The sequence below is a fragment of the Phymastichus coffea genome, unplaced genomic scaffold (assembly GCF_024137745.1).
Source record: "Phymastichus coffea isolate CEN01 unplaced genomic scaffold, Cenicafe_Pcof_1.1 PCOF00012, whole genome shotgun sequence".
Taxonomy (NCBI): Eukaryota; Metazoa; Arthropoda; class Insecta; order Hymenoptera; family Eulophidae; genus Phymastichus; species Phymastichus coffea.
The window spans coordinates 6,732,501-6,754,528 of NW_026706823.1; the positions used below are offsets into that span (position 1 = coordinate 6,732,501).

At 32.9% G+C, this 22,028-nt stretch overlaps 1 protein-coding gene across 2 annotated transcripts in view; it reads right to left on the minus strand.

Moving 5' to 3' along the window:
- The window catches only part of LOC131672648 (carcinine transporter), a 1,420,696-nt gene that overhangs the window by 99,265 nt on the left and 1,299,403 nt on the right, over positions 1 to 22,028 (minus strand). Inside the window, exon 11 of one of the 2 annotated variants that reach the window (XM_058950041.1) lies at positions 8 to 98. The exons of the other annotated variant lie outside the window; for it this stretch is intronic. Coding sequence (XP_058806024.1) covers positions 92 to 98 — 7 coding nt within the window. The 3' untranslated portion in view covers positions 8 to 91. Of the gene's footprint in view, positions 1 to 7; positions 99 to 22,028 lie in introns of those variants that run through there. 2 annotated transcript variants of the gene reach the window in all.

Sequence of the window (22,028 nt, forward strand, 5' to 3'; positions counted from 1 at the left end):
TCCTTGACAGGTATCACGTCTTTTTGATTATCTTCTAAATACTTGATTTTCGCATAAAATTCTGGTTGATCCATCGCTACACAAGAATTTTCTAATAACTGTAAACTTATAGGCAGAAATATACTCAAAACTCAGTTAAGTGACACTAAAAATCTAATTTTAACAATAAAATATTTCTTTGTTTGAACAGAACAAATAAGTCATGATTCACAAAAGAAAAGAAGTCAGAAGCCGGTTTCTTTTAAAACCACGAGTTTTTTAGTATGTACGAGGTGTGTTCAAAAAATAACGAGAATTTTCGTTTTATGAAAAAAATATTTATTTATTCATCTACATTAATGTTGTCGCCTTCAAAGTAGTCCCCTTTGGATACAATACACTTATGCCAACGCTTTTTCCAATCCTCGAAACACTTTTGAAACTCGATCTTTGTAATAGCTTTTAGCTCTTTCAGCGATTCGCTTTTAATGTCATCTATGCTTGTAAAACGACGGCCTTTTAATGTTCTCTTTATTTTTGGAAATAGAAAAAAGTCACATGGAGCCATATCTGGCGAATATGGAGGCTGAGGCATCGTTACAGTTTCGTTTTTGGCCAAAAATTCACGAACAAGCAATGAAGTGTGAGCAGGCGCATTATCGTGGTGCAAAAGCCATGAATTGTTTTGCCACAAATCCGGGCGTTTTTTTCGGATTGCTTCACACAAACGACGTTGAACTTGTAGGTAGTACTGCTTATTGATTGTTTGACCTTGTGGCAAGAATTCATAATGCACTATGCCATTAAAATCGAAGAACACAGTGAGCATAACCTTCACATTCGACCGTACTTGTCGAGCCTTTTTCGGTCTTGGCGATCCAGAATGCCTCCACTGGGACGATTGCGCCTTAGTTTCGACATCATATCCGTAAACCCATGTTTCGTCACCTGTTATAACACGTTTTAGTAGTTCTGCATCGTTATTGACTTCATTTAGCGACTCCTGAGCAACTTCCATTCGCCGCTGTTTTTGTTCGAAATTCAACAATTTTGGAACGAATTTTGCTGCCACACGTTTCATACCCAAAACATTCGAAAAAATTTGATGGCATGAGCCAACTGATATGCCAACATCATCAGCGACTTCTCTGATTGTGATTCGGCGATCGTTCATAACCATTTCTATCACTTTTTTCACGTTTTCATCGGTTGTTGATGTGCTTGGGCGTCCGGGTCGTTCGTCATCTTCAACGTTTTCGTGGCCATCTTGGAAACGCTTATACCACTCATAAATCCTTGCTTTACTCATAGCAGACTCACTATATGCCTTTGTTAACATTTGACAAACTTTACTACACTTTATTTCATTTTTTACGCAAAATTTAATACAAATTTTTTGATCTTTTTGACTTGAAAAAGTAAGCAATGAATATTGCTGAAAATTTTATCGTACTTCAGGGGCATGTGTACCAACATAATAAAAAAAAATTTTATACAAGCGGACTCTCCAAACCCGCGAAATTTAAAAATTCTCGTTACTTTTTGAACACACCTCGTATAGAAGTGAACTCTCCTCAACTTTTGTTGAGCAATGAAAATGGAATATACACAAATGTCTAGATGATAATCAAGTAGTGCGTCCATAATAATAGTCTTTTGCAATCACGCATGAATTATAAAAAAAATCATACAAATTATTACAGTAAGTATTATAAGAACAATCGTTTAAGCTATTGCAAAGAATGACTTTTTAGAAAATATTTTTCAACTTTTCCCAACTTTACTGTACTAATGATTCCATACATATAATACAGTTTCACGGCTATCTTGTATTCCTTGCAAAACCGTTATAATTACAGAAATATTTTGTTTATGAAGTAACCTAAAACGAAATGGAGAGTAGTAGTAGTGCCAATGATACAGCATCGAATATTATAAACTTAAATTCAACGTTAACTGAATTTGACGTTAATGTTTTACATTCAGTAAGCACTGCAGGCACCGATACTTACATTAGAGGATTACGAAATTCTTTTTCTGAGCCATCAGATGAAATGGAACATGACTTCTCAGAAGGTAAAAATATTAATTAATAAATCATTTGTATCTAAAATATGAACGTACTTTTATTATTGTTTTGTCAATTCAATAATTAATAAACGATATGCATTTATTCTGTAAGCAATATTACATTATTCAATACTGCTGATGGGTAACTATTTATAAAAATTCTAATTTTCAGCAATAGATAATATGCAAAGGACTGTACAAGATAGCCTTGGTATCTCAATGACAAATAGTAATTTTAATGCTGTTTCAAATACTTCAAATTCTAATCAGGATGTTCGATTAGATTCAAATGGTAATATAAATTATTGATACATAGAAAAAATATTTATTACGCACAATTAACTTAATATTGTAGTATATTTTTTCGGCTGATAATAATATGTTTTATGTTATTTTATATCAAGTGGATGGATCTTTCATTAATGGCGATGAATCTGCTCCTGAAAATATTGTAAGTTACCTTCTATTTATGAATGTTTTATAAGCATGTAGAATATCATTTAATAGTGATTTATATATAAAAATATCACATGCTTTATAACTGCATCTACATTACACAATTAATTTATTAAACACAAGAAAATTGTTTTCATATTTTGGTTGTCAAATCTGGGAGAGATTTTATGTGGATCAATAGAGCTGCGATAAAAATTCAGTTGTAAGATTTGATTTTCTTTGTTCAAATAAGATTGGTCAAGTGTTATATTTGAGAATATCAAGTTTCAAATAAAGATTCAATAAAAATGAAATTTATGGGATTTTATAAAATAGATAAAGATTTTTAAGTATTAAAATATATAAGAATTTCATAAGTAACAAGTATACGCACGTAGCTCATTCAAAGGGGAACAATTGCAGTCAGAGTGTACAATACATGATTACATGTAACTGATTTCACAAAAGTCACCAAGTTATAGTTTTGCAATGCCTATTCGCCTGTCAGTTTACCTCCGTAAGGAGGTATGAGGGAAAAAGATGGTCTTTTATTTAGCATCTGCACAGGTAATATGATGTAATCTGTCTTCTGATTCAGTCAACATAACCAAATGTTTACGTATATACACATTGTCGAACCTCTTTTGTGCTGTCTTGTGCTCTTCTCTCTGTGTATAAAAGTCTTTGATTGTTACTGGTGATTTTGAGGAGACCAATTTTGCCATCATTGAACAAAGTCACAGCCATATCTACCCCAAGTTGCAGTACAGGGCATTCATTGCATGAAGTTTTTGGTAATAGTTTCCAGATGCAGTTGGTGAAACTCTCATTATTGTTTTGAGTAAAACCTCCTAAACATCTCTCAAGCAATTCATTGTCTGTCAAAGCCTTGTACACTGGTTTCATGGCATCCATCACAGCACTTGGAAGTGATTTTTTGTAATTGAAGCTTTTTTTGTTTTTTCAGCCTTGGCTTTTTGATATCTGCACCAGCTGTTTTACCCATACCCACTGGGCAAAAGTGATGCTGTAGGTTTCCATCAGTGGAACTCTTATGGTAGTACGTGGTCTAAATGGAATTTTTCATTTCTTGCACTGTTGTTGAAAATTTGTCTTGGATAGCATTCCCATAGTAAATTATAAATTGATCAATCACCTTCAAAGTAAGCCTACCTCTTTCATCGATAGTTTTTCCATCTGACAACTTTTGGTTTCCAAGACTTTTTTTCAGATTCCTGAGCCGAGTACCCATTTTCTTGTGCACATGGCACATTCTTTCTTGCTAGTTGTTAATTCATTTCCATATAGATTCCTGTTTTGGATTGCCAATGAAATTTTGCAATCACCATCTCCAATATAGAATTCAAGCATGAAACAATACTTCAAGTATTTCCAAGATGTCATTGACTTCCATTTTGCCAGCACAACCAACATGATTAGCTTGACACTTAGACTGATGCTCTTCTCACCACTCGTTATACTCAGCAGTACCTTTTTTGTTTTCCATCTGTTTACAGTCCAAACAGTAGTTATGTTTAACACATGTGGCAATCACTTTATCAGTTTCAACTCCAATTAAACTGGTCACTCCTTGGAGAGAATTGAATCCTTTCTTGCGCCAAGTCCCATCACCAGAAGCATCAAGTCCTTTCCTTCCTTGTGGTAAAGCATCAAGCTCCTCTTGAATGACAGTGTTCATAGACTGTTCTGCTATTTTTTTGTATGCTTTTTCCAATTGAACATTAATATCATTATGAACACTATGGACCATAAGCTTAGGTAAGTCCATAATACCACAAAAATTTTCAGAGCCAGCATGTCCATGACCAAGTGCACGCATTGCCAAAACTAAACTCCAATTAACTTCATATCCATTATTGTTCGTTCCTACTTTTTTATGGGATTCCGGTAAAATACTAATTATTTTGGATCATAAATTAATGAAAAAATTTTATAATATATATTTATGTCATATGTAATTATGTAATATATGATGATTGTATCATACACAATTATATAATATACAATATATATTTGAAAATGAATTTTCACTATAACTGATTTAAGCTGATACGGAAAATATTTGAATGCAAAGAAACTTGTAATTTTGTTGATTTTTAAAAAGTTGCGTAAAAAACTGTTTTGGAATGTAACGTATAACTTATGAACGGATTAAAATTTTTGAAAACGGAGAACGGCATTTTATTCTACGTTAAATTTCCTAAAAGAAAGGCCAATAAAAAAATCGAATTTTTCATATTATTGCATTTCCAATGTAGATTATCTGTCTCTTTTTTCAGACTTTAAAATATTATTCCATGGTTTTATTAATTAATACAAAAATGCTTTATGAATAAATTATATGTTTTGGATATTTGGTTTGTCGCAAATTCATAAATCTCAATCAAAAGAACCCCTAAAATTTCCTTTAAACCAATAACGACCAAAGACGTCATTTTTTGGACATGTTTTTGATCGCAAAGCATATATATATAAAACGAAATAATAAATTAATCCAAGATATTGTCCTTTATGTCTTCGGATGTGCTGAATCCGAGTCCGAGCTCAGAATTCAAAAATTTAGCTTAGAAAATTAATTATAACAGGGTTTTTATAAAAAAGAATAGGGAAAGATTCAACAATTCTTTTTTTTACCAATTTTTTTCTAGCATAAATCGCGTCAACATCAAAATCGCTCTTCAACCATAGGTGCACAAAATTGTTGAACAAAATTGTTGAAAAAAATTGGTGAAAAAAAGAATTGTTGAATCTTTCCCTATTTTTTTTTATAAAAACCCTGTTATAATTAATTTTGTTAGCAAAATTTTTGAATTCTGAGCTCGGATTCAGATTCAGCACATCCTAAGACATAAGGGATAATATCTTGGATCAATTTATTGTTTCGTTTTATACATATGTTTTGTGATCAAAAACATGTCCAAAAAATGACGTCTTTGGTCGTTAATGAGTTAACTAAAGGACTTTATTTTTTTGAAAAAAGAAAATGAAGTCAATATAAAACATTTTTTAAGTGCTTATTTTCTTCGTTTGAATTGTTATTTGAAAATGAGAAAAGCCCTTTTAGAAAAAGTCAATTTTTCAAATTATTTATCCATTTACATTAACAAAAATTCTTTAAATAATTATTTCCTAATTTGTCAGAGTCAAAGGAAATGTGGTATCCCAAAATGATTTTTGTTCATTCTATCGTTCGTAATCGTACGACGCTCAAAGATTTTTCAAAAAATAAGATTTCACAGTTAGAAGGGCTTTCTAGGTCCCTTAAGGGAACCAGAGCGGGTCTCACAGTAAAAATTTAAGACTTTGTTTATTGCCGTATAGATATCATTCTACTAAAGATATGGATGTGGGAATTTTTTCATTTTAAGTACTCTTAATAACCTTTAATATTCTTTAAAAATATCGATTGTACACCTAATATGGACACAGTAAACACCAAGCTCTATTTTTCAAAAAATTTGGCTTTGACACGCTTTTCTGAATACCAGAGTGGACAAAAATCGTTTTATGAGAGCTCTTTTTTTTGTCATGAATCGGACTACAGAATGAGCGGAGCACTTTTCTAAAAAAGCCGATTCTTCCTATTCTTTTAGACCAATATATAAAATTTTATTTTTTTTTAAATTTGTTTTTTTGAAATTTATCTGAAAAAAATAGGAATTATCAACTTTTTATAGAAATACGCTCCGCTCATTCTGTAGTCCGATTGATGACAAAAAAAAATGAGCTCTCAAAAACGATTTTTGTCCACTCTGGCATTCAGAAAAGCGTGGTAAAGCCCAATTTTTTGAAAAATAGAGTTTGGTGTTTGTTGTGTCTATATTAGATGTAAAATGGATATATCGGAACTTATAACAAAGAAAATCAAAGCTTATTAAGAGTAATTTAAGATGAAATAATTCCCACATCCATATCTTTAATAGAATGATTTCTATACGGCAATAAACAAAGTCTTAAATTTTTACTGCGAGACCCCCTCTGGTCTCCTTAAGGAAACCAGACGGGGTTTAACGGGCAAAATTGAGTGTGATCTTTACTTGTGTATTAAAATAGTCCTAATAAAGATACTGGAATGAATCTTTTTTATCTTGAAGTACTCTCTAAAATCTTTAGTTTTCTGCCTTGTAGACTCCAAAATCCTAATTACAAGACTATCTAAACTAAATAATCCTAATTTTTTATTGAAAAATGATTTACGGTTGAGAGGACTTGCCGGATCTACTAATTAGGATTTTGGAGTTTATAAGGCAGAAAACTAAAGCTTATAGAGAGTACTTCAAGATAAAAAAAGATTCATTCCGACATCTTTATTAGGGCTATTTTAATCTTCAAGTAAAGAATACACCCAATTTTGCATGTTAAATCCTATCTGGTCTCCTTAATTGATATTTTTGGGTTTGCGACAAAGAAAACTCGAGTTCAATTCAAGTAATGATACGATATATTAACAATTCTATTAAACACCCTTAATAACATAGATTTCCACCTATAAGTCCACATTGATTTCCAGGTGGGTTTCTATTGATTTGTATTAATTTCCATGTGGGATTCCAGGTATCGAAAAATCAAGGCGGAAATCCATGTGAGTTTAAAGAATTCTTCGATCTAAGTTTTCTCGAAATTCATGTCTTAGAATCGGCTTAATTTTCTATAATCCACCTGACTTTATGAAAGTCTTCATGGATTTGAGAAAATCAAAGTGGAATCAGAAAAAAGAAGGCATGGGTCCTGCGCAATTTCATTATCACCTATGTCTTTTCAAATTATAGATTTCATATATTTATTTTGATTATTAAAAGAGAAAGAATAATTAATAACTTTAAAAAATTACAAGTTGTTGAGCAGCATGAATATTTGTGTGGAATGTAATTATTTCTTGAAAACTCACGTATAATCTGGCATTGGATTTATTTACAAAAGTTATCCGCCTTCTAAAATTTTGGGTCATTCTTTATTTTTCAACATTGTAGATCAAACATTTTTAAAGCCCGATAACTTTTGTAACTGCATCCAATGTAGAACTGTATGTGAGTTTTCAAGAAATATTAACATTCCACAAAAATATCCGTGCTACTCAACAACTTTTAACTCCTTGAAGTTTTTGATAATGCTCTCTCGGATAACAATTAAAATGATTATATGAAATCTGTAATTTAAAAACATCCGTGCCTCCTTTTTTTCTAAATCCACCTGGATTTTCTAAAATCCATATTATCAAATTATATGAGTCAGTTAGGTTAGGAAATGAAATGTTCCTTCGCGTCATTCACAAATACACACACATACACACAAACACACGCACGCGCGCGCGCGCATACACACAAATATCTGTGTCTGAGCTCATCTTAACACATATCAATTTTTGTTAACTCAGGTGGATTATAGGAAATCGATGTTAAGATTCAGAATTACTATTGTTGAAAATAAATATTTAATAAATTTTTATATTTATTTGTATTTTCATAGATTAAGTTTGATTTCTGTATTTGTAATATAATTAATAAATTTCAGGCCTGATGATGCCAACAAAATAATTAGCGAAACATGGTCTTTAAATGTTTAATAGCATTTTGTTGATTACTTATAACTGAAATTCTTTAAAAATATTGATAGATAATTCAGTCTATTTTACGACATGGATTTCGAGAAAACCTAGATCGAGGATTTTTTGGAACCTATATGGATTTCCATGTGGATTTTTCGATGTCTGAAATTCCACCTGGATTCCATGCAGATCTATGGGAACTCACCTGGAAAACCATGTGGATTTATAGGTGGAAAGCAATGTGCATTTCCATATAGATTTTTTCGATAGATTTGTTAAGACAACAGGCAACTCTGTAAACGCTGCGAAAAATTCACATCTGAGTTGAAAAGTTAGAAAAGAAGTCACAGGTAGTGTGTAGTTGCAGTAATAAAATGGAACTATTAAAAAAAATAAACAATAATTTTGATCCGCTGTCTTCACCTCTTATTGCTAATATATATGCATTTTCCAAAAAAAAAACTTCTTCAATTAGGTACCATTTTGCCGAAATTTTTAAATAGGTACACACTCCTAAATCTTGCATTTTTTCATTCTACATTTTTTTATTCTTCCATGCTATCAGAAATAAGGAAATAAATTTGCCTACATCAAGAAAAGCTTGTCAAACACTTTTTTCGTTCGCAAAGTGCTAAAATCATAGAAAAATAGTGTTATTTTGTGTTTTTCTTATGTTTTACAAAAAAATGAGAGACGATAGCGAGAATGTGATTTTAGATTCGGATTCCTTAGATAAATTTCGTGCAAAATTAATGAAGTTTTTTTGTGAAAAAACACGCGGACACACACACACACACACATACACACACGCACATACACACTCACACACATATATTTTTTATTCTCAATTATTCAAACAAATATTGTTTACATAGAAAACTAATGTTGATTAATTTATTTAATCTAGGATATAGATCCGCTTCCACTCGACAATGGAGACTATATTGACGATAGCAGTGACGAAGAAGAAGATTTTAATGATTTGTCAACCGATGACAATGAAATTGTTAATAATAGGCTACATGATTTCAGTGCCGTCTTTATCTACCTCGGGGCTCTAGGCCTGATGGGCCGGGGCCCTCTTAAGGTTGCAACTTGTCATTACCAACGGCTTGCCACCACCTACTCTTCGTCTGTTGCGTGAGAAAAAAAGAGCGTACGCGCTATCGCGATCCTATATTAATACACATTGGCGTCTTTTCTCCGCACTAATCACATTTTCTTTAGCTACTCCCACCACTAATTATGATCGTCTTATGCACGCGACAAAATCAGTGCTATCGCGTAGTCTCGCGTCCCTACTCCCAAATCTTCGACCAATGACCAAAACGCGGCAAGTGTTTCAAAAATGAATAAAATTCGAACGCCTTGCAACGATATGTCACTGTGATTTTTGTTGTCGTGAAGTTAAGTGCAGTGAAAAAAAATGCAGCGTGAAAACGATAGTGCAGTGAGTGATGAATTGTTGGCAGTGCCGTCTTTATCTACCTCGGGGCTCTAGGCCTGATGGGCCGGGGCCCTCTTAAGGCGGCGAAAATCTCATGAAATCAATATGAGATGTAATTTTTTACGAAACAATGGCTTGATTTTAACTTTAATTTTTTAGTCAATTTGAATCGAAGAGAACATTTCCGATATTCGATATTCGTCGATATTTCTGCAGATATATTGAAAATTATTTTTGTAATGATTTGATATGATATTGAACTTTTATAGCGATTGACAAAATATTCAATACAGTTTTCGGAATCGAATCATTTTTTCGAGGCGAAATCACCTAACAAAATTATACAGGGAACGATATCAGCAATATGAACTACTATGAGTTATGGAACGTGCAATACTTACATTTACATATACGATTTTTCCATTGTAATGTGCAATATCATTCAATTTCAATATTGATCTCATAATCACATAGTGCTCCCGTCATCGAATTTCTGGACATGCTCAATTTATCATGTATAATGCCGAGAGAATGATGTGACCGTTGCTGTCTGTGATCGCAACATTTGTTGCTTGTAGGTAGTCATGCTTGTGTGGTTCTATTTCGTGGTGTTTAATTGTGTTTTTTATTACTATTGCCGTTCCTCCATGAGCCTTACCGTCGGGATGATTTGTACTGTACAGTGTATATCGTGGGATTTTGAAAAAACTTTTGTGTGTGAAATGAGTTTCAGAAATTAGCATTATATCGATATTGTTTTCTATGAGAAAAGGTTTTAATTCTATGCTTCTTTGCGCTAAACTGTTAGCGTTCCAAATTGCTATTTTTATTTTTGTATTCATTTTATCTTGTTTAGAAGCGTGTTGATTAGGTTTAACATAGTGTCCATTTTATTCATCATTTGCATCATCATTTGCATCATGTTTACGAATTGACTGTCGTTGGTGTTTACTGTTTGTTGTGGTGTCGGTGTTTGTTTGGGTTCAGTATTTGTCGTGTTTTTATTTTCGGTTGCTGCCTGTGCATAAGTAACGTCTGGTCTAACGGTATTTTCGGCCATTTGTTTTGCCCTTAACGGTGGAAAAAGTTTTTGCTGTAAGAGTATCCTTGCACTGCAGCCCTTATAACTAGCCACATGATTCCCTCCACAGTTTGCACGCTTTACTTCATTTATTTTTGTTCGGATTGGGCAATCGCTGGTGAGATGATTGCTTGCGCATTTTACGCAGACTGGAGGTCGGTGGCAATAATTTTTGGTGTGACCAAATTCTTGGCAGCGCATGCATTGAGGGATATCTTTTTTTTTATGCGGAGGTTCAAAGCTAATTATTTGTTGCATTAGTTTTTTTATTTCAAATATTTCTTTGTTATTTTCTTTCGGTTTTACTTCAATAAAGAATATTGGCAACGGTTGTTTTGTGATTTTGTGCTTTATATTTGTAATTCTTACTACTTCGTGGTTAAATGACTCAATTTCAATTTTTAATTCGTCTATGTCTACTGTTGGATGCATGTTCTTTAGTACAGCTTTGTACGGTTTATTTTCTTTACGCTGAAATGTGTAGAAATCGGTATTTTTTTTTTCAAGTTCATTGACTGTTTATGTGAAGAGTTCCGGTTTATTGATTTGTATTTTGATTTCGTTATTATTTAAAATTTTTAACGTGTATTCATTTTTTGCTATCTGGTCGAGCAATTCACGTAGTGGGGTTATTTTTAAGACACCATTAACATAAATTGGTGGTGATTTCGCAGCTTTTGGAATTACGGTTTGATTTTGAATATTTGATTTACCTGTGTTATCACTGATTTCCATTTCTTGCAATACCTCGTATTGATTACTTGTTTCTATTTCCTTTGGGCTATTTCCGAGCCAGTAGTCCTTAATGTGTGTTTGTCTTTTTTTAACTGATTTGTTTTCATCTGGACTATTTCTTGGGCGCTTTTGTTGGGCAATTTTCCAGGTTGTTGTTTCATCGTTTATTTCTTTCGAATTTTTTATTAGTGTGATCTGCACCTTTTCTTTTATTGTAGCCATGACGGCTAAACTAATGCTATTATTTGTCTGTATGATTTGGTTTTGTTTGTTTTATTTGCTCTATGTTTCTTTGATATGTCTGTTTACTGTCACTGTCTAACGGTCACTTTAAACTTAGAGAGCGATCATTCGCACATCTGAACACCTCGAGTGTTACGAGTGAACTGATCAATAAAAGTAATATCCAATTTGTTACACAGGTAAAAATATATTTGATAATTGATTATTTGCTATTATCTGTCGTTGTTGTTTAAAACAGTATATCAATATAATTTTATAAGATGTGAGATTACTTATGCTTATATTGCTCATTGCTTATTTCTAATTCAAATTAACTAGCTGAACCAACTGCGCGCTCGACTGCGCGCCTATGCACTCAGAGACAACTTGAGGCTTGCTCGCGTATATCATACCAATAAAATATCTTCCCAACGCTCCCGCGACTACGTGATAATATGCTCGCGAAGCTAGCTTTATTTTTTCGGAATGGATGAAGTTCCGAAAGTCTTGCAGTAAAACCCGTCATTATTTACAATGGCATTTTCGCTGAATATTTTTTTTTATATCGATAGAATCAGTTGCCATCACGAAGGTCGAAGAGGAAGAAGCCAATAGAGTTCTTGTGCAAAATGTAGGTGACAAAAAAGAAGGAGCAAATAAAGTTGGTGCATTACGAAATGTCGAAAATGTAGATGATTTAAAAGGCGAGATTAACGAGATAAAAGTTGCTTCACAAACTATCGATGGCCCCGCGTCCTGCGAACATGCACTTCAAGACAATAGTAATACTGTACAAGGTAAATCTTAAAAATGTAGAACATCGTAGAATTGATAATGTAATTTTTTTTAATTCACACCACCAGAAATTTATTGTTAACGTGACTTTATCGGGCTTTCAATTATTTAGGGAACGTCAAACCAGACGAAAATACAAAGAATTACAGCACTGATCCTGCTCTGTGGAATTTAGATAATGATCTAGTCAATTATTGGTTGAGAAAAGGAGCAGATTTCGGTCGGAACAATGACGGTAAATTCAAGAAATCGGCTCGTGAATACATTGACAGTGAAGGAAAAGTGAAAATTCGAACCTTACAGCCATCCTTGTTTCAATGTGAGTTAAAAAATGGTCAAATAATTGAACGAGACTGGTTGATCTACTCGCCATCGAATGGTTGTGTATATTGTTTTATATGTAGACTTTTTTCGAATCATCAAAGCAGCCAATTTAGTTCAGTTGGTTTCAATGACTGGAAAAATGGCATAAGACGCGTTATCGAACATAACGGCGGAAGTGAACATAAAGAATGTTTAAATATATATGGGAAACGTAAAAATACAGTTGGCTGTATCGACAATCAAATTTGTCAACAAGCGGAGAAAGAATTTGCGTACTGGAAAGAGTTAGTAGGTCATTTGGTAAAAGCAATCAAGTTTTTAGCTTCTAGAGGTCTTGCTTTCCGAGGAAAAAATCAAACTATAGGATCAAAAAAAAATGGGAATTACTTGGGTTTATTAGAATTGATGGGTGATTATAGTCCATTTATCAAAGATCATTTGAAGAAATATGGGAATAAAGGTCATGGGCATACGTCATATTTATCAGCGAATATTTGCGAGGAACTTATTGAATTGATGGGTATAAAAGTTTTTGAATATATTTTAAATGAACTGAGACAAGCGAAATATTACTCTATTAGTGTAGATTCTACACCTGATAACACGAAAAGAGATCAACTCTCTTTTACCGTTCGATATGTCAACGAAAAAGGACCAATAGAACGATTTCTGAAATTTATATCGATTGAGAGTCATAAATCGGAGTATTTAACTAATACAGTTTTTGGATTTTTGGATGAAAACAGTGTAACTTTAGGTGATTGTCGTGGTCAGTCATACGACAACGCAACAAATATGTCTGGCCAATACACAGGACTGCAAGCTCGAATTAAAGAAGCCAATAAATATGCTGAGTATTGCCCATGTGCAGGGCATTTTTTGAATTTAGTAGGATTTTCAGCAGCGCAGTGTAATCTAAAAATAAAAATATTTTTCGATACGTTGCAGCGCTTATATGTTTTTTTATCAGGTTCTACTAACAGGTGGCAAAAATTGAAAGAAGCTTTAGATGCTTTAGAAACTGTGTTGAAGGTTCTGAAATCACTGAGTGAAACGCGATGGTCGGCTCGTGTTGACGCTGTATCGGCTGTTTATCATGCATATGACACAATTTTATTGGTTCTTGATGAATTAGCAAAAGATGATACAGCCAAAAGTGAAGTCCAAGTAGAAGCAGCAAGTTTGTATAAAAGCTTGACTTAGTTTAGCAATGTTTTTTTGCTTGTAGTCTGGTATGATATTTTGTCTAAAATTCATGCGACTAATTTAACTCTGCAAAAAGCAAATGTAGATCTAGGCGTTGTAGTGAGTTTGTTAGAATCGTTAGAACAGTACATCGGAGGTCTAAGGGAAAAATTTGATATTTTTTTAGAATCTGCAAAAGTGTTTGCCTAATTGGAAGAGATACCTGAAGATGAAAATGTAAGAACAAGAACGCGTAGCACCAGATTCCAACGATTCGAAGGCACAAGCGAAAATACCACTTTTTCTTACGTTGATAGTCTCAGAGTAGAAATTTTTTATCCCATAATCGATAGTCTGATCGTAAGCTTACAAAAAAGAAAAAAAGACTACAATGAGTTGAACAAAAATTTTACTTTCTTGACAAAGTTACGAAATTTGAATGATCAACAAATCACTGAAAATTGCAAAAACATTGCAGCAAAATATGACAAGGATTTATGTGAAGAAAGCTTGATATCGGAATGCATACAATTCAAAAGTTATTTAACTGCAACTGGCGCTGACGACAAACTATCATTTCTAGAACTGTACACCAAAATCCATAGCGATGGTATAAGATCGACATTCCCTAACATAGAAATAGTTCTGCGTATTTTTCTGTGCATGATGGTGACAAATTGTAGCGGCGAAAGGTCTTTCTCTGTTTTAAAATACCTGAAAAATGATCACCGTAGTAGTATGCTGGATGCTCGCTTGAGTTGGCTAGCAATAATGTACATTGAGTGTGATGTTTTAGATTTAATCGAAATCAATGATTTAATTAGTGATTTTTCTCAGAAAAAATCAAGAAAAAAGCTGTAAATAGACTAAAGTGTAAGAAATAAATAAGATTAAAAAAAAATATATTGTACTTAAATTTTTTTAAATTAATAATACTATTGCATTTCCATTTTACGATGAATTCGATAACTCGATTGTTTTATGAAGAAAACTTTAAAATTTTTTTCCGGAATTTTTATATTTCTATCGAAATTTGAGCAAGTACTCCTTGGCAGGGGGCCCTTGGGAATGCCTGGGGCCCTAGGCCTCGGCCTTTCAGGCCTGTGCATAAAGACGGTACTGCATGATTTAGAAGAAATGATAAATGATGAAGAATGTAATGAGTGTCTAAATTCGCAGATAACTGTTAGCAAACTAGAGATGATACTAGCTATGATGAAATTTTGCAACAAATATCATATTCCTACGACGGGAGTTGTAGATATGTTCAAGATGCAAAATATGTTTCTCAATCAAAAAATTTTTCCTGAGAATTCTTATCAAGTAAATAAGCTGTTCAATCCAGAAGGAGGTAGAGAGTATCACGCTGTGTGCCCTGTGTGTGAAGGCTACCTAGGTACGTTTGGTAAGGGGCAGCAAATAATATTTTGTGAGACGTGCGATGATAATATAAACTTGAAAGATCCTACATATAGTGATTATTTTGTCACTTTCGATGTGGTGAGGGATGTAAGAAGTCTGATAGAAGCGAATGAAGACTACTATATTAATGTTGTTTCCCAGCGAAACAAAGAATATAATACTATATTTCGAGATTTTTATGATGGGCAAAAATATAAGCAAAAAATTCTTATGTTTTCACTCCTGATATTTGATGATTTTATTTTATTAAATTTCTGATCTACAGAGATAACTCCTAAGATCAGAAATTTAATAAAATAAAATAAAAAAATATAAGCAATTTGTGGCATCATTGCCGGCCGATCGTAAGGAGAATTATTGCACTGTGACATTTAATAGCGATGGAAGTCCTACTTTCAAAAGTTCCAAATATTCGATATGGCCTATACAAATTGTAGTGAATGAAATTCATTCAATGAAAACTATTATTTGCGCGCTTTGGTTTGGGCGTGACAAACCAAAAATGACCTATTTTCTACGTCCTTTTGTCGACCATATGAATGAACTTTCCGAAAATGGAATAACTTGTCAGTTAAAAAATTCACCAAGAAAATTATATTTGTATGCATTATGTTGTTGCGTAGATGCTGTTGCACGAGCGCCTATGCAAGGTACCGTTCAGTTTAACGGCTATTATAGGTGCAACTGGTGTTTGCATCCAGGTTTGCGAGTTCGCCACAACACTGGGTATACTATCAAGTATCCTATACTGGATGAAGTTCCCGAAAGACGAACGGCAGAAATTACATTTAATTTAATGCAAAGATTAGTTGAATCAAATATTCCGATGCTAGGTATAAAAGCGGTTACTCCCCTGCTCCTTTTAAATTATTACGATATCATTGATGGATTCGTTCCATGTTCACTTCACTGCGTTGATCGAGGTGTAGGCAGTCAATTTACCAACTATTGGTTAACTCCAAATAAGCCCTATTCTATTCCTCCGAATAAAAAAAAAGCCATTGATCAATTGTTGAAAAATATCAAAGTGCCAACTCAATTAACACGATTGTCACGTTCTTTGAGTGATCGAGCGTACTGGAAAGCAGTAGAGTGGTGTAATTGGATTCTTTTTTATAGTATACCGATATTAAAATTTATATCTCAAGAAATCCCAGCGTTTGAAGTGTATATGAATCACTGGTCGTTGTTAGTTGAAGCCTATTATATACTATTACAAACTGAAATGACTGTAACAGAATTAATAGAGCAGATTTGCTTCTAAAACGATTTGTATTTGATGTAGAAATTTTGTATACAGTTGATGCAATGACTTACAACGTACATCAGTTACTACACTTAGTACAGAGTGTTGCTGACTGGGGCCCATTGTATACACATAGCGGATACGTATTTGAATCAGGTAATGGAAAAATTAAGAAAACTATTTATGCAGCTAACGGTGTCTTAAGCCAAGTGTGTCGTTATCTTTCATTTGAAGAATGTGTAAAAAAACTAGAAAAACGCGTAGAAATGAAAGACGATTCATTATGTATGGACTTTATAAGATATTTAGATGACAATTATACTGAAAAAAGTGTTAAGTTTGCGTATAGATATTTCGGAAGGACGGAAACAAATGAAAACGTTCTAAGGCAGCACGGACTTCCAATAGAAACAGTCAGAGCTTATAAAAAAATTGTTAAAATAGGGTGTCCATTTAAGTCATGTGAAAAAATATTGTACAGATCAGACAATTCATTTGCTAGTTTACAAAATAGAGATTATATAGAAATTCAACAATTTCTTGTAAATATGGCGGATGGAAAAGAGTACGTTACATTTAAAAAGGTCGAAGTGATAGGTGATGATAATCTAGTCAGTGATGAGTTACGCAACATAAAGCAAGTTACAGAAATACAGCAAAATATTGATATAACATTGACAAAAAATATTGATAAAACGTGTGTTTACATGGAAATTGAATGCGGTAAATTTATATCAAGTGTTCCGAATATGTATTGGAAATAAAGTGATTTATCAATGTCATGTATATATTTTTCTACTTCTACTTTATATTATTTAAATAAATAATTTTAGTTTTTGCATAATTAACTTTGATTTTATATTTTGAGTTACTAAATTAACAATTTATTGTAGTTAGATATGATTACTTGATTTTATGTATTTTTTTATAATACTATTAACTTATCGTTGAAAGTATTAAGTTTAGCCAAAACTAAATATGTATTTGAAAATTTTTCATAAATTGTCCATATTACTATTCATGTTCATTATGTAATGGACATAAAAGAAAAAGACCATCTAGTGTTAAATTCTCCATCAATTTTTTGAATATCTCCATTTTCATTGATAAATGCCGATGGATTTCTGTAAAATCTGTATGCGTTCGTGAAAATCTATACTTAAAATTAAAATTAAGAATCTGGATTTGACATCAAATCTACTTGGAACCCTTAGTAGTCTCAAAGTATTTATCAAAGTATTTATAAGGTTCAGTACCTACAATTTTTTAAAAGATTATAAGTTATTATTGATATAACAGTCAGTATTTCACGTACAATTTACTGGAAGTGATAAAATCTATCTAAATATATTAAATTCCTACCTAGATTTGTTACGAAATTCAAAAGTTTGTTCAAAGAATTCACCTACAGTTATCAGCGAATCCACCCGAGTTAAAAAAAAAAGTTCTCCTTAATCCACGTATATTTCTCTAGAAATTCATCTTAATATGCCAATAAATGAACCTGAATTTTCGAAAAAAATATACCTAGAACTATTGAGGAATCTACCCGGATTTAAAGGGAAATCTGTCTAGATTTGCCGAGAAATCCATCTAGATTTGCCGAAAAATCCATCTAGGCATGTCGAGAAATCCACCTAGATTTGTCGAGAAATCCATCTGGATCTGCCGAGAAATCCACCTAGATTTGCCGAGAAATCCACCTGGATCTGCCGAGAAATCCACCTAGATTTGCCGAAAAATCCATGTAGGCATGCCGAGAAATCCACCTAGATTTGTCGAGAAATCCATCTGGATCTGCCGAGAAATCCATCTAGATTTGCCGAGAAATCCACCTGGATCTGCCGAGAAATCCACCTAGATTTGCCGAGAAATCCACCTGGATCTGCCGAGAAATCCACCTAGATTTGCCGAGAAATCCATCTGGATCTGCCGAGAAATCCACCTAGATTTGCCGAGAAATCCATCTGGATCTGCCGAGAAATCCATCTAGATTTGCCGAGAAATCCACCTGGATCTGCCGAGAAATCCACCTAGATTTGCCGAGAAATCCACCTGGATCTGCCGAGAAATCCACCTAGATTTGCCGAGAAATCCATCTAGGCATGTCGAGAAATCCATCTAGATTAGCCGAGAAATCCATCTAGGCATGTCGAGAAATCCATCTAGATTAGCCGAGAAATCCATCTAGATTTGCCGAGAAATCCACCTAGATTTGCCGAGAAATCCATCTAGATTTGCCTAGAAATCCATCTAGATTGGCCGAGGAATCCACCTGAATTTGCGGAGAAATCGAGCTGGAATTTGGGAGGATTCTATCATGGAAATCCATGCAAGAGTCCTATTCTGGAAATCTATGTAGAATCCATATAGAATCTATACAAATCTATATGGAAATCTAGCTAGATATCTATATAGAAATCCAGCCTCGATTTCTTGATGGATTTTTTTAATAGGGATGTCTAGAGTGAGATCGTGGGATTCATTAAAAATGTATCTAGGTAATCAAAGATATGATTCCTTAGTTAAAAATTATGTTTATAAAGAATGGTATCATTAATATTTCAATATATATTATGAATTTTTATTTTTATTATATACAAGTATATGCAATGCATTTTCATGTCATTAGGTTTGAGCGCGCGAAGCGCGCTATGATGTTCTAGTTTATAAAAGAATTTGTCGTGTTCTCTGGCAACGAGAGAAATCGCATGACAATAGGAAAGGAAATTAGACATTATTTTTAAATAAATAAATAAATAAAATAACAGGATGATAGGAAAAATTCGCAGCTCGTTCAAACCTCTCGCATGATTTTTTGATCAGAGACATAATTTCAGCACAATTAATGAAAATATCTCAAAGTTTTAAAACCATTTTTTCTAAATAAGTTAAAAAAAACTTAATAAATATTATCTTTAGTTCTAGTGATTAATTTTGATATAAAAGTAATAAATAATAATTATTAGTTGATAATTGTTTTTGAAATTAAAGTAATTTCTTGAAAAATAAAATAGCATAGGTTAGTAATATTACTAGATTTTTGGAATATTAATTAATCGTTCATGTTATATGTTATATTTCAATAAATGAAGTAGATTGAGCTATTTTATTAATTGAGAAAAATTAGTAATAAAAATTTTTATACAATAAAATATAGAATCCATTCAAATGACAGATTCAGTACCTTATGGTATTATCTGCTTGTAAATTGTTTTACAATATTAAACTAGTTTTGTTTTGTGCCCGGTTCTAGGAGATGCTTCTTTTCTAAACAGAGGTTTTCATGCTAGCTTAAAAGGCCAGAAAAAGTTGTTGTCTGACAAAGAGTCAAACGCATCTTGTTTAGTGACAAAAGTAAGATGGGTTGTTGAAGCGGTTCATAAGAACATTGGTCAGAGCACGGTGGTCGGGAAGACCGAAAAAGTTCGTCTACGTTGCCAACGAAATCCGAGTCCACAGTTGTCTTTGTTTTTACTAAAATAATCAAAAAATCATCGTCCGGAAATCGGATCTGCTCCTTCTTTCGAGTTATTGACGAAAAATGAGATAATAGGTCAGAATTTTTTTTTCGCGAGTTAGCATCCATTCAAAACGATTTCAGAGTTGTATTTTACTGATAAGTGCAAGCAATAGACTACCCTTAATAAGCAAATAAAACTGTAACGTAATAAATTATTTAAAATTTTGCGTATTCGTTTTAAATATGTTCATTATTATTCATTATAATATTAATTATGTATCATAATCTTGCAAATTTATGGAATTGCTTAACCAATATAAGCAACAATTAAACAATAGTTCAAATATCTGTATTTTATTATAAATGTAATCTTATATTTTAGGAATCAAAAACCGATATAGTATTTCAATTTTGTTAATTGTTAATAAAATGAAACTTTCATCTACATCAATAGTTCTCGTGTGCGGAAAGAATATGCAGAATAACTGCGCTACACATTTCCATCATTGTAGTCGATATCGATATATAAACCTTGGTGTTTATGTTTACCTTTGGTTCCGAGGAAAGTTATATTATAACGATACGACTGACTTATTAATATCAGTGTATCGCCGGTTACCGAGCGGGTGCGGTCTATTTCCGCTCGTAAAATATTTTAGTCAAATAAAATTTAGCGATATAAACTAATAATTTTTTGTGATTCAAGAGTGTGCTGTGCAGTGTAGTGTCTAATGTGTAGTTAGTACTTATTGTGAAAATGCCGAAGCACGCGTATACTAAATGTAGCCATGAAGAAAACCGTTATAAAGTGTGTGGTCCGTGTGGGCAAAAAGTCATCGTGGGCAAACAGAAACTAATTCATTTTAAAATCACAGAACGTACTTATGGACTTATTAAAGATTTGGTTGATAAAACATACAACTTATCTGATGAAAGATATCCCTTAAGTATTTGCTCGACATGTCGAAGAACGCTTTCCGAACATAAAAATGGTAATAACAGAAGACCAATTCAAAAAATTCCAAATTATGCTAACATAGTATTACCAAAAGCGACTCGATCGGTGATTTCACTGATCTGTAATTGCTATATTTGTTTGACAGCTCGATCCACGAGCCATTCCAAAACAGAGTTTGTTTTTGGACAAAAACGAGATTTGAATAATTCTATAGATGAATCAAATGGACTATATGCCTCTTCAGCTCCAAAAGCAGATCAAACACAAAAGAGTTCGAATAAACCTCATGTAAATGTAAATAATGAAAATGTGATTAGATTATGTAAGAGATGTTCGCAAAAAGTAGGTAAAGGTGTTAAACACGTATGCGACTCACGAGACTATGCTGTTAGGCGGAGTGTAATGGAATTAGTGGATCAACTGCCCGATACACAAAAAGAACGCGTAACTTCTACAATTCTGCAAGAACTATCTGCGTGAAAGTGATTCTATAACTCTGAGTACTGAAGGTCGTAAAAAAACAGTTTATTTAAAACAAAAAACTTCCAGTGATGAAATAATATTCTCAACTGAAGATCTCGATTCATTTTATGTAGACACTGCAGTTTCAAATAATCATATGAGAAAAATGAGTTCTTTCATACGTAAAACTGCAGGCAGAAAGTCTGTTCCCATCAAGTATGAAGAGCATGTGAAAGAAAGAACTCATTTGTTAGACCAATTTTATCAAACAGGTATATATGAATTTGAAACAACAGGTGGAAATAAAGAAAAGAGGTGGTTTGGGGTAATGCCAGTGACTTGTTGAAAGAAATTATAGAAAGACGTGAAGTAATTGGTTATTATACTGTTAAAGTGATGGCTGACGGTGGGCAAGGTTTTTTCAAAGTATGCATGAGTATCATTCCCACTTCCGTAAATTGTACATCGCAATATAAGTCGGACGAAAGTTCGTCTGATGAAGATTGTATTGATGAAATACCGATGAAAAGAAGAAAATTGAATTCCCATAATAAGTCATCAGAATTCAAACTAACAAGCGTTAAAAAATTGATTATGCTTTGTATTGTTCCAGATATAAAAGAAACATATAATAATGT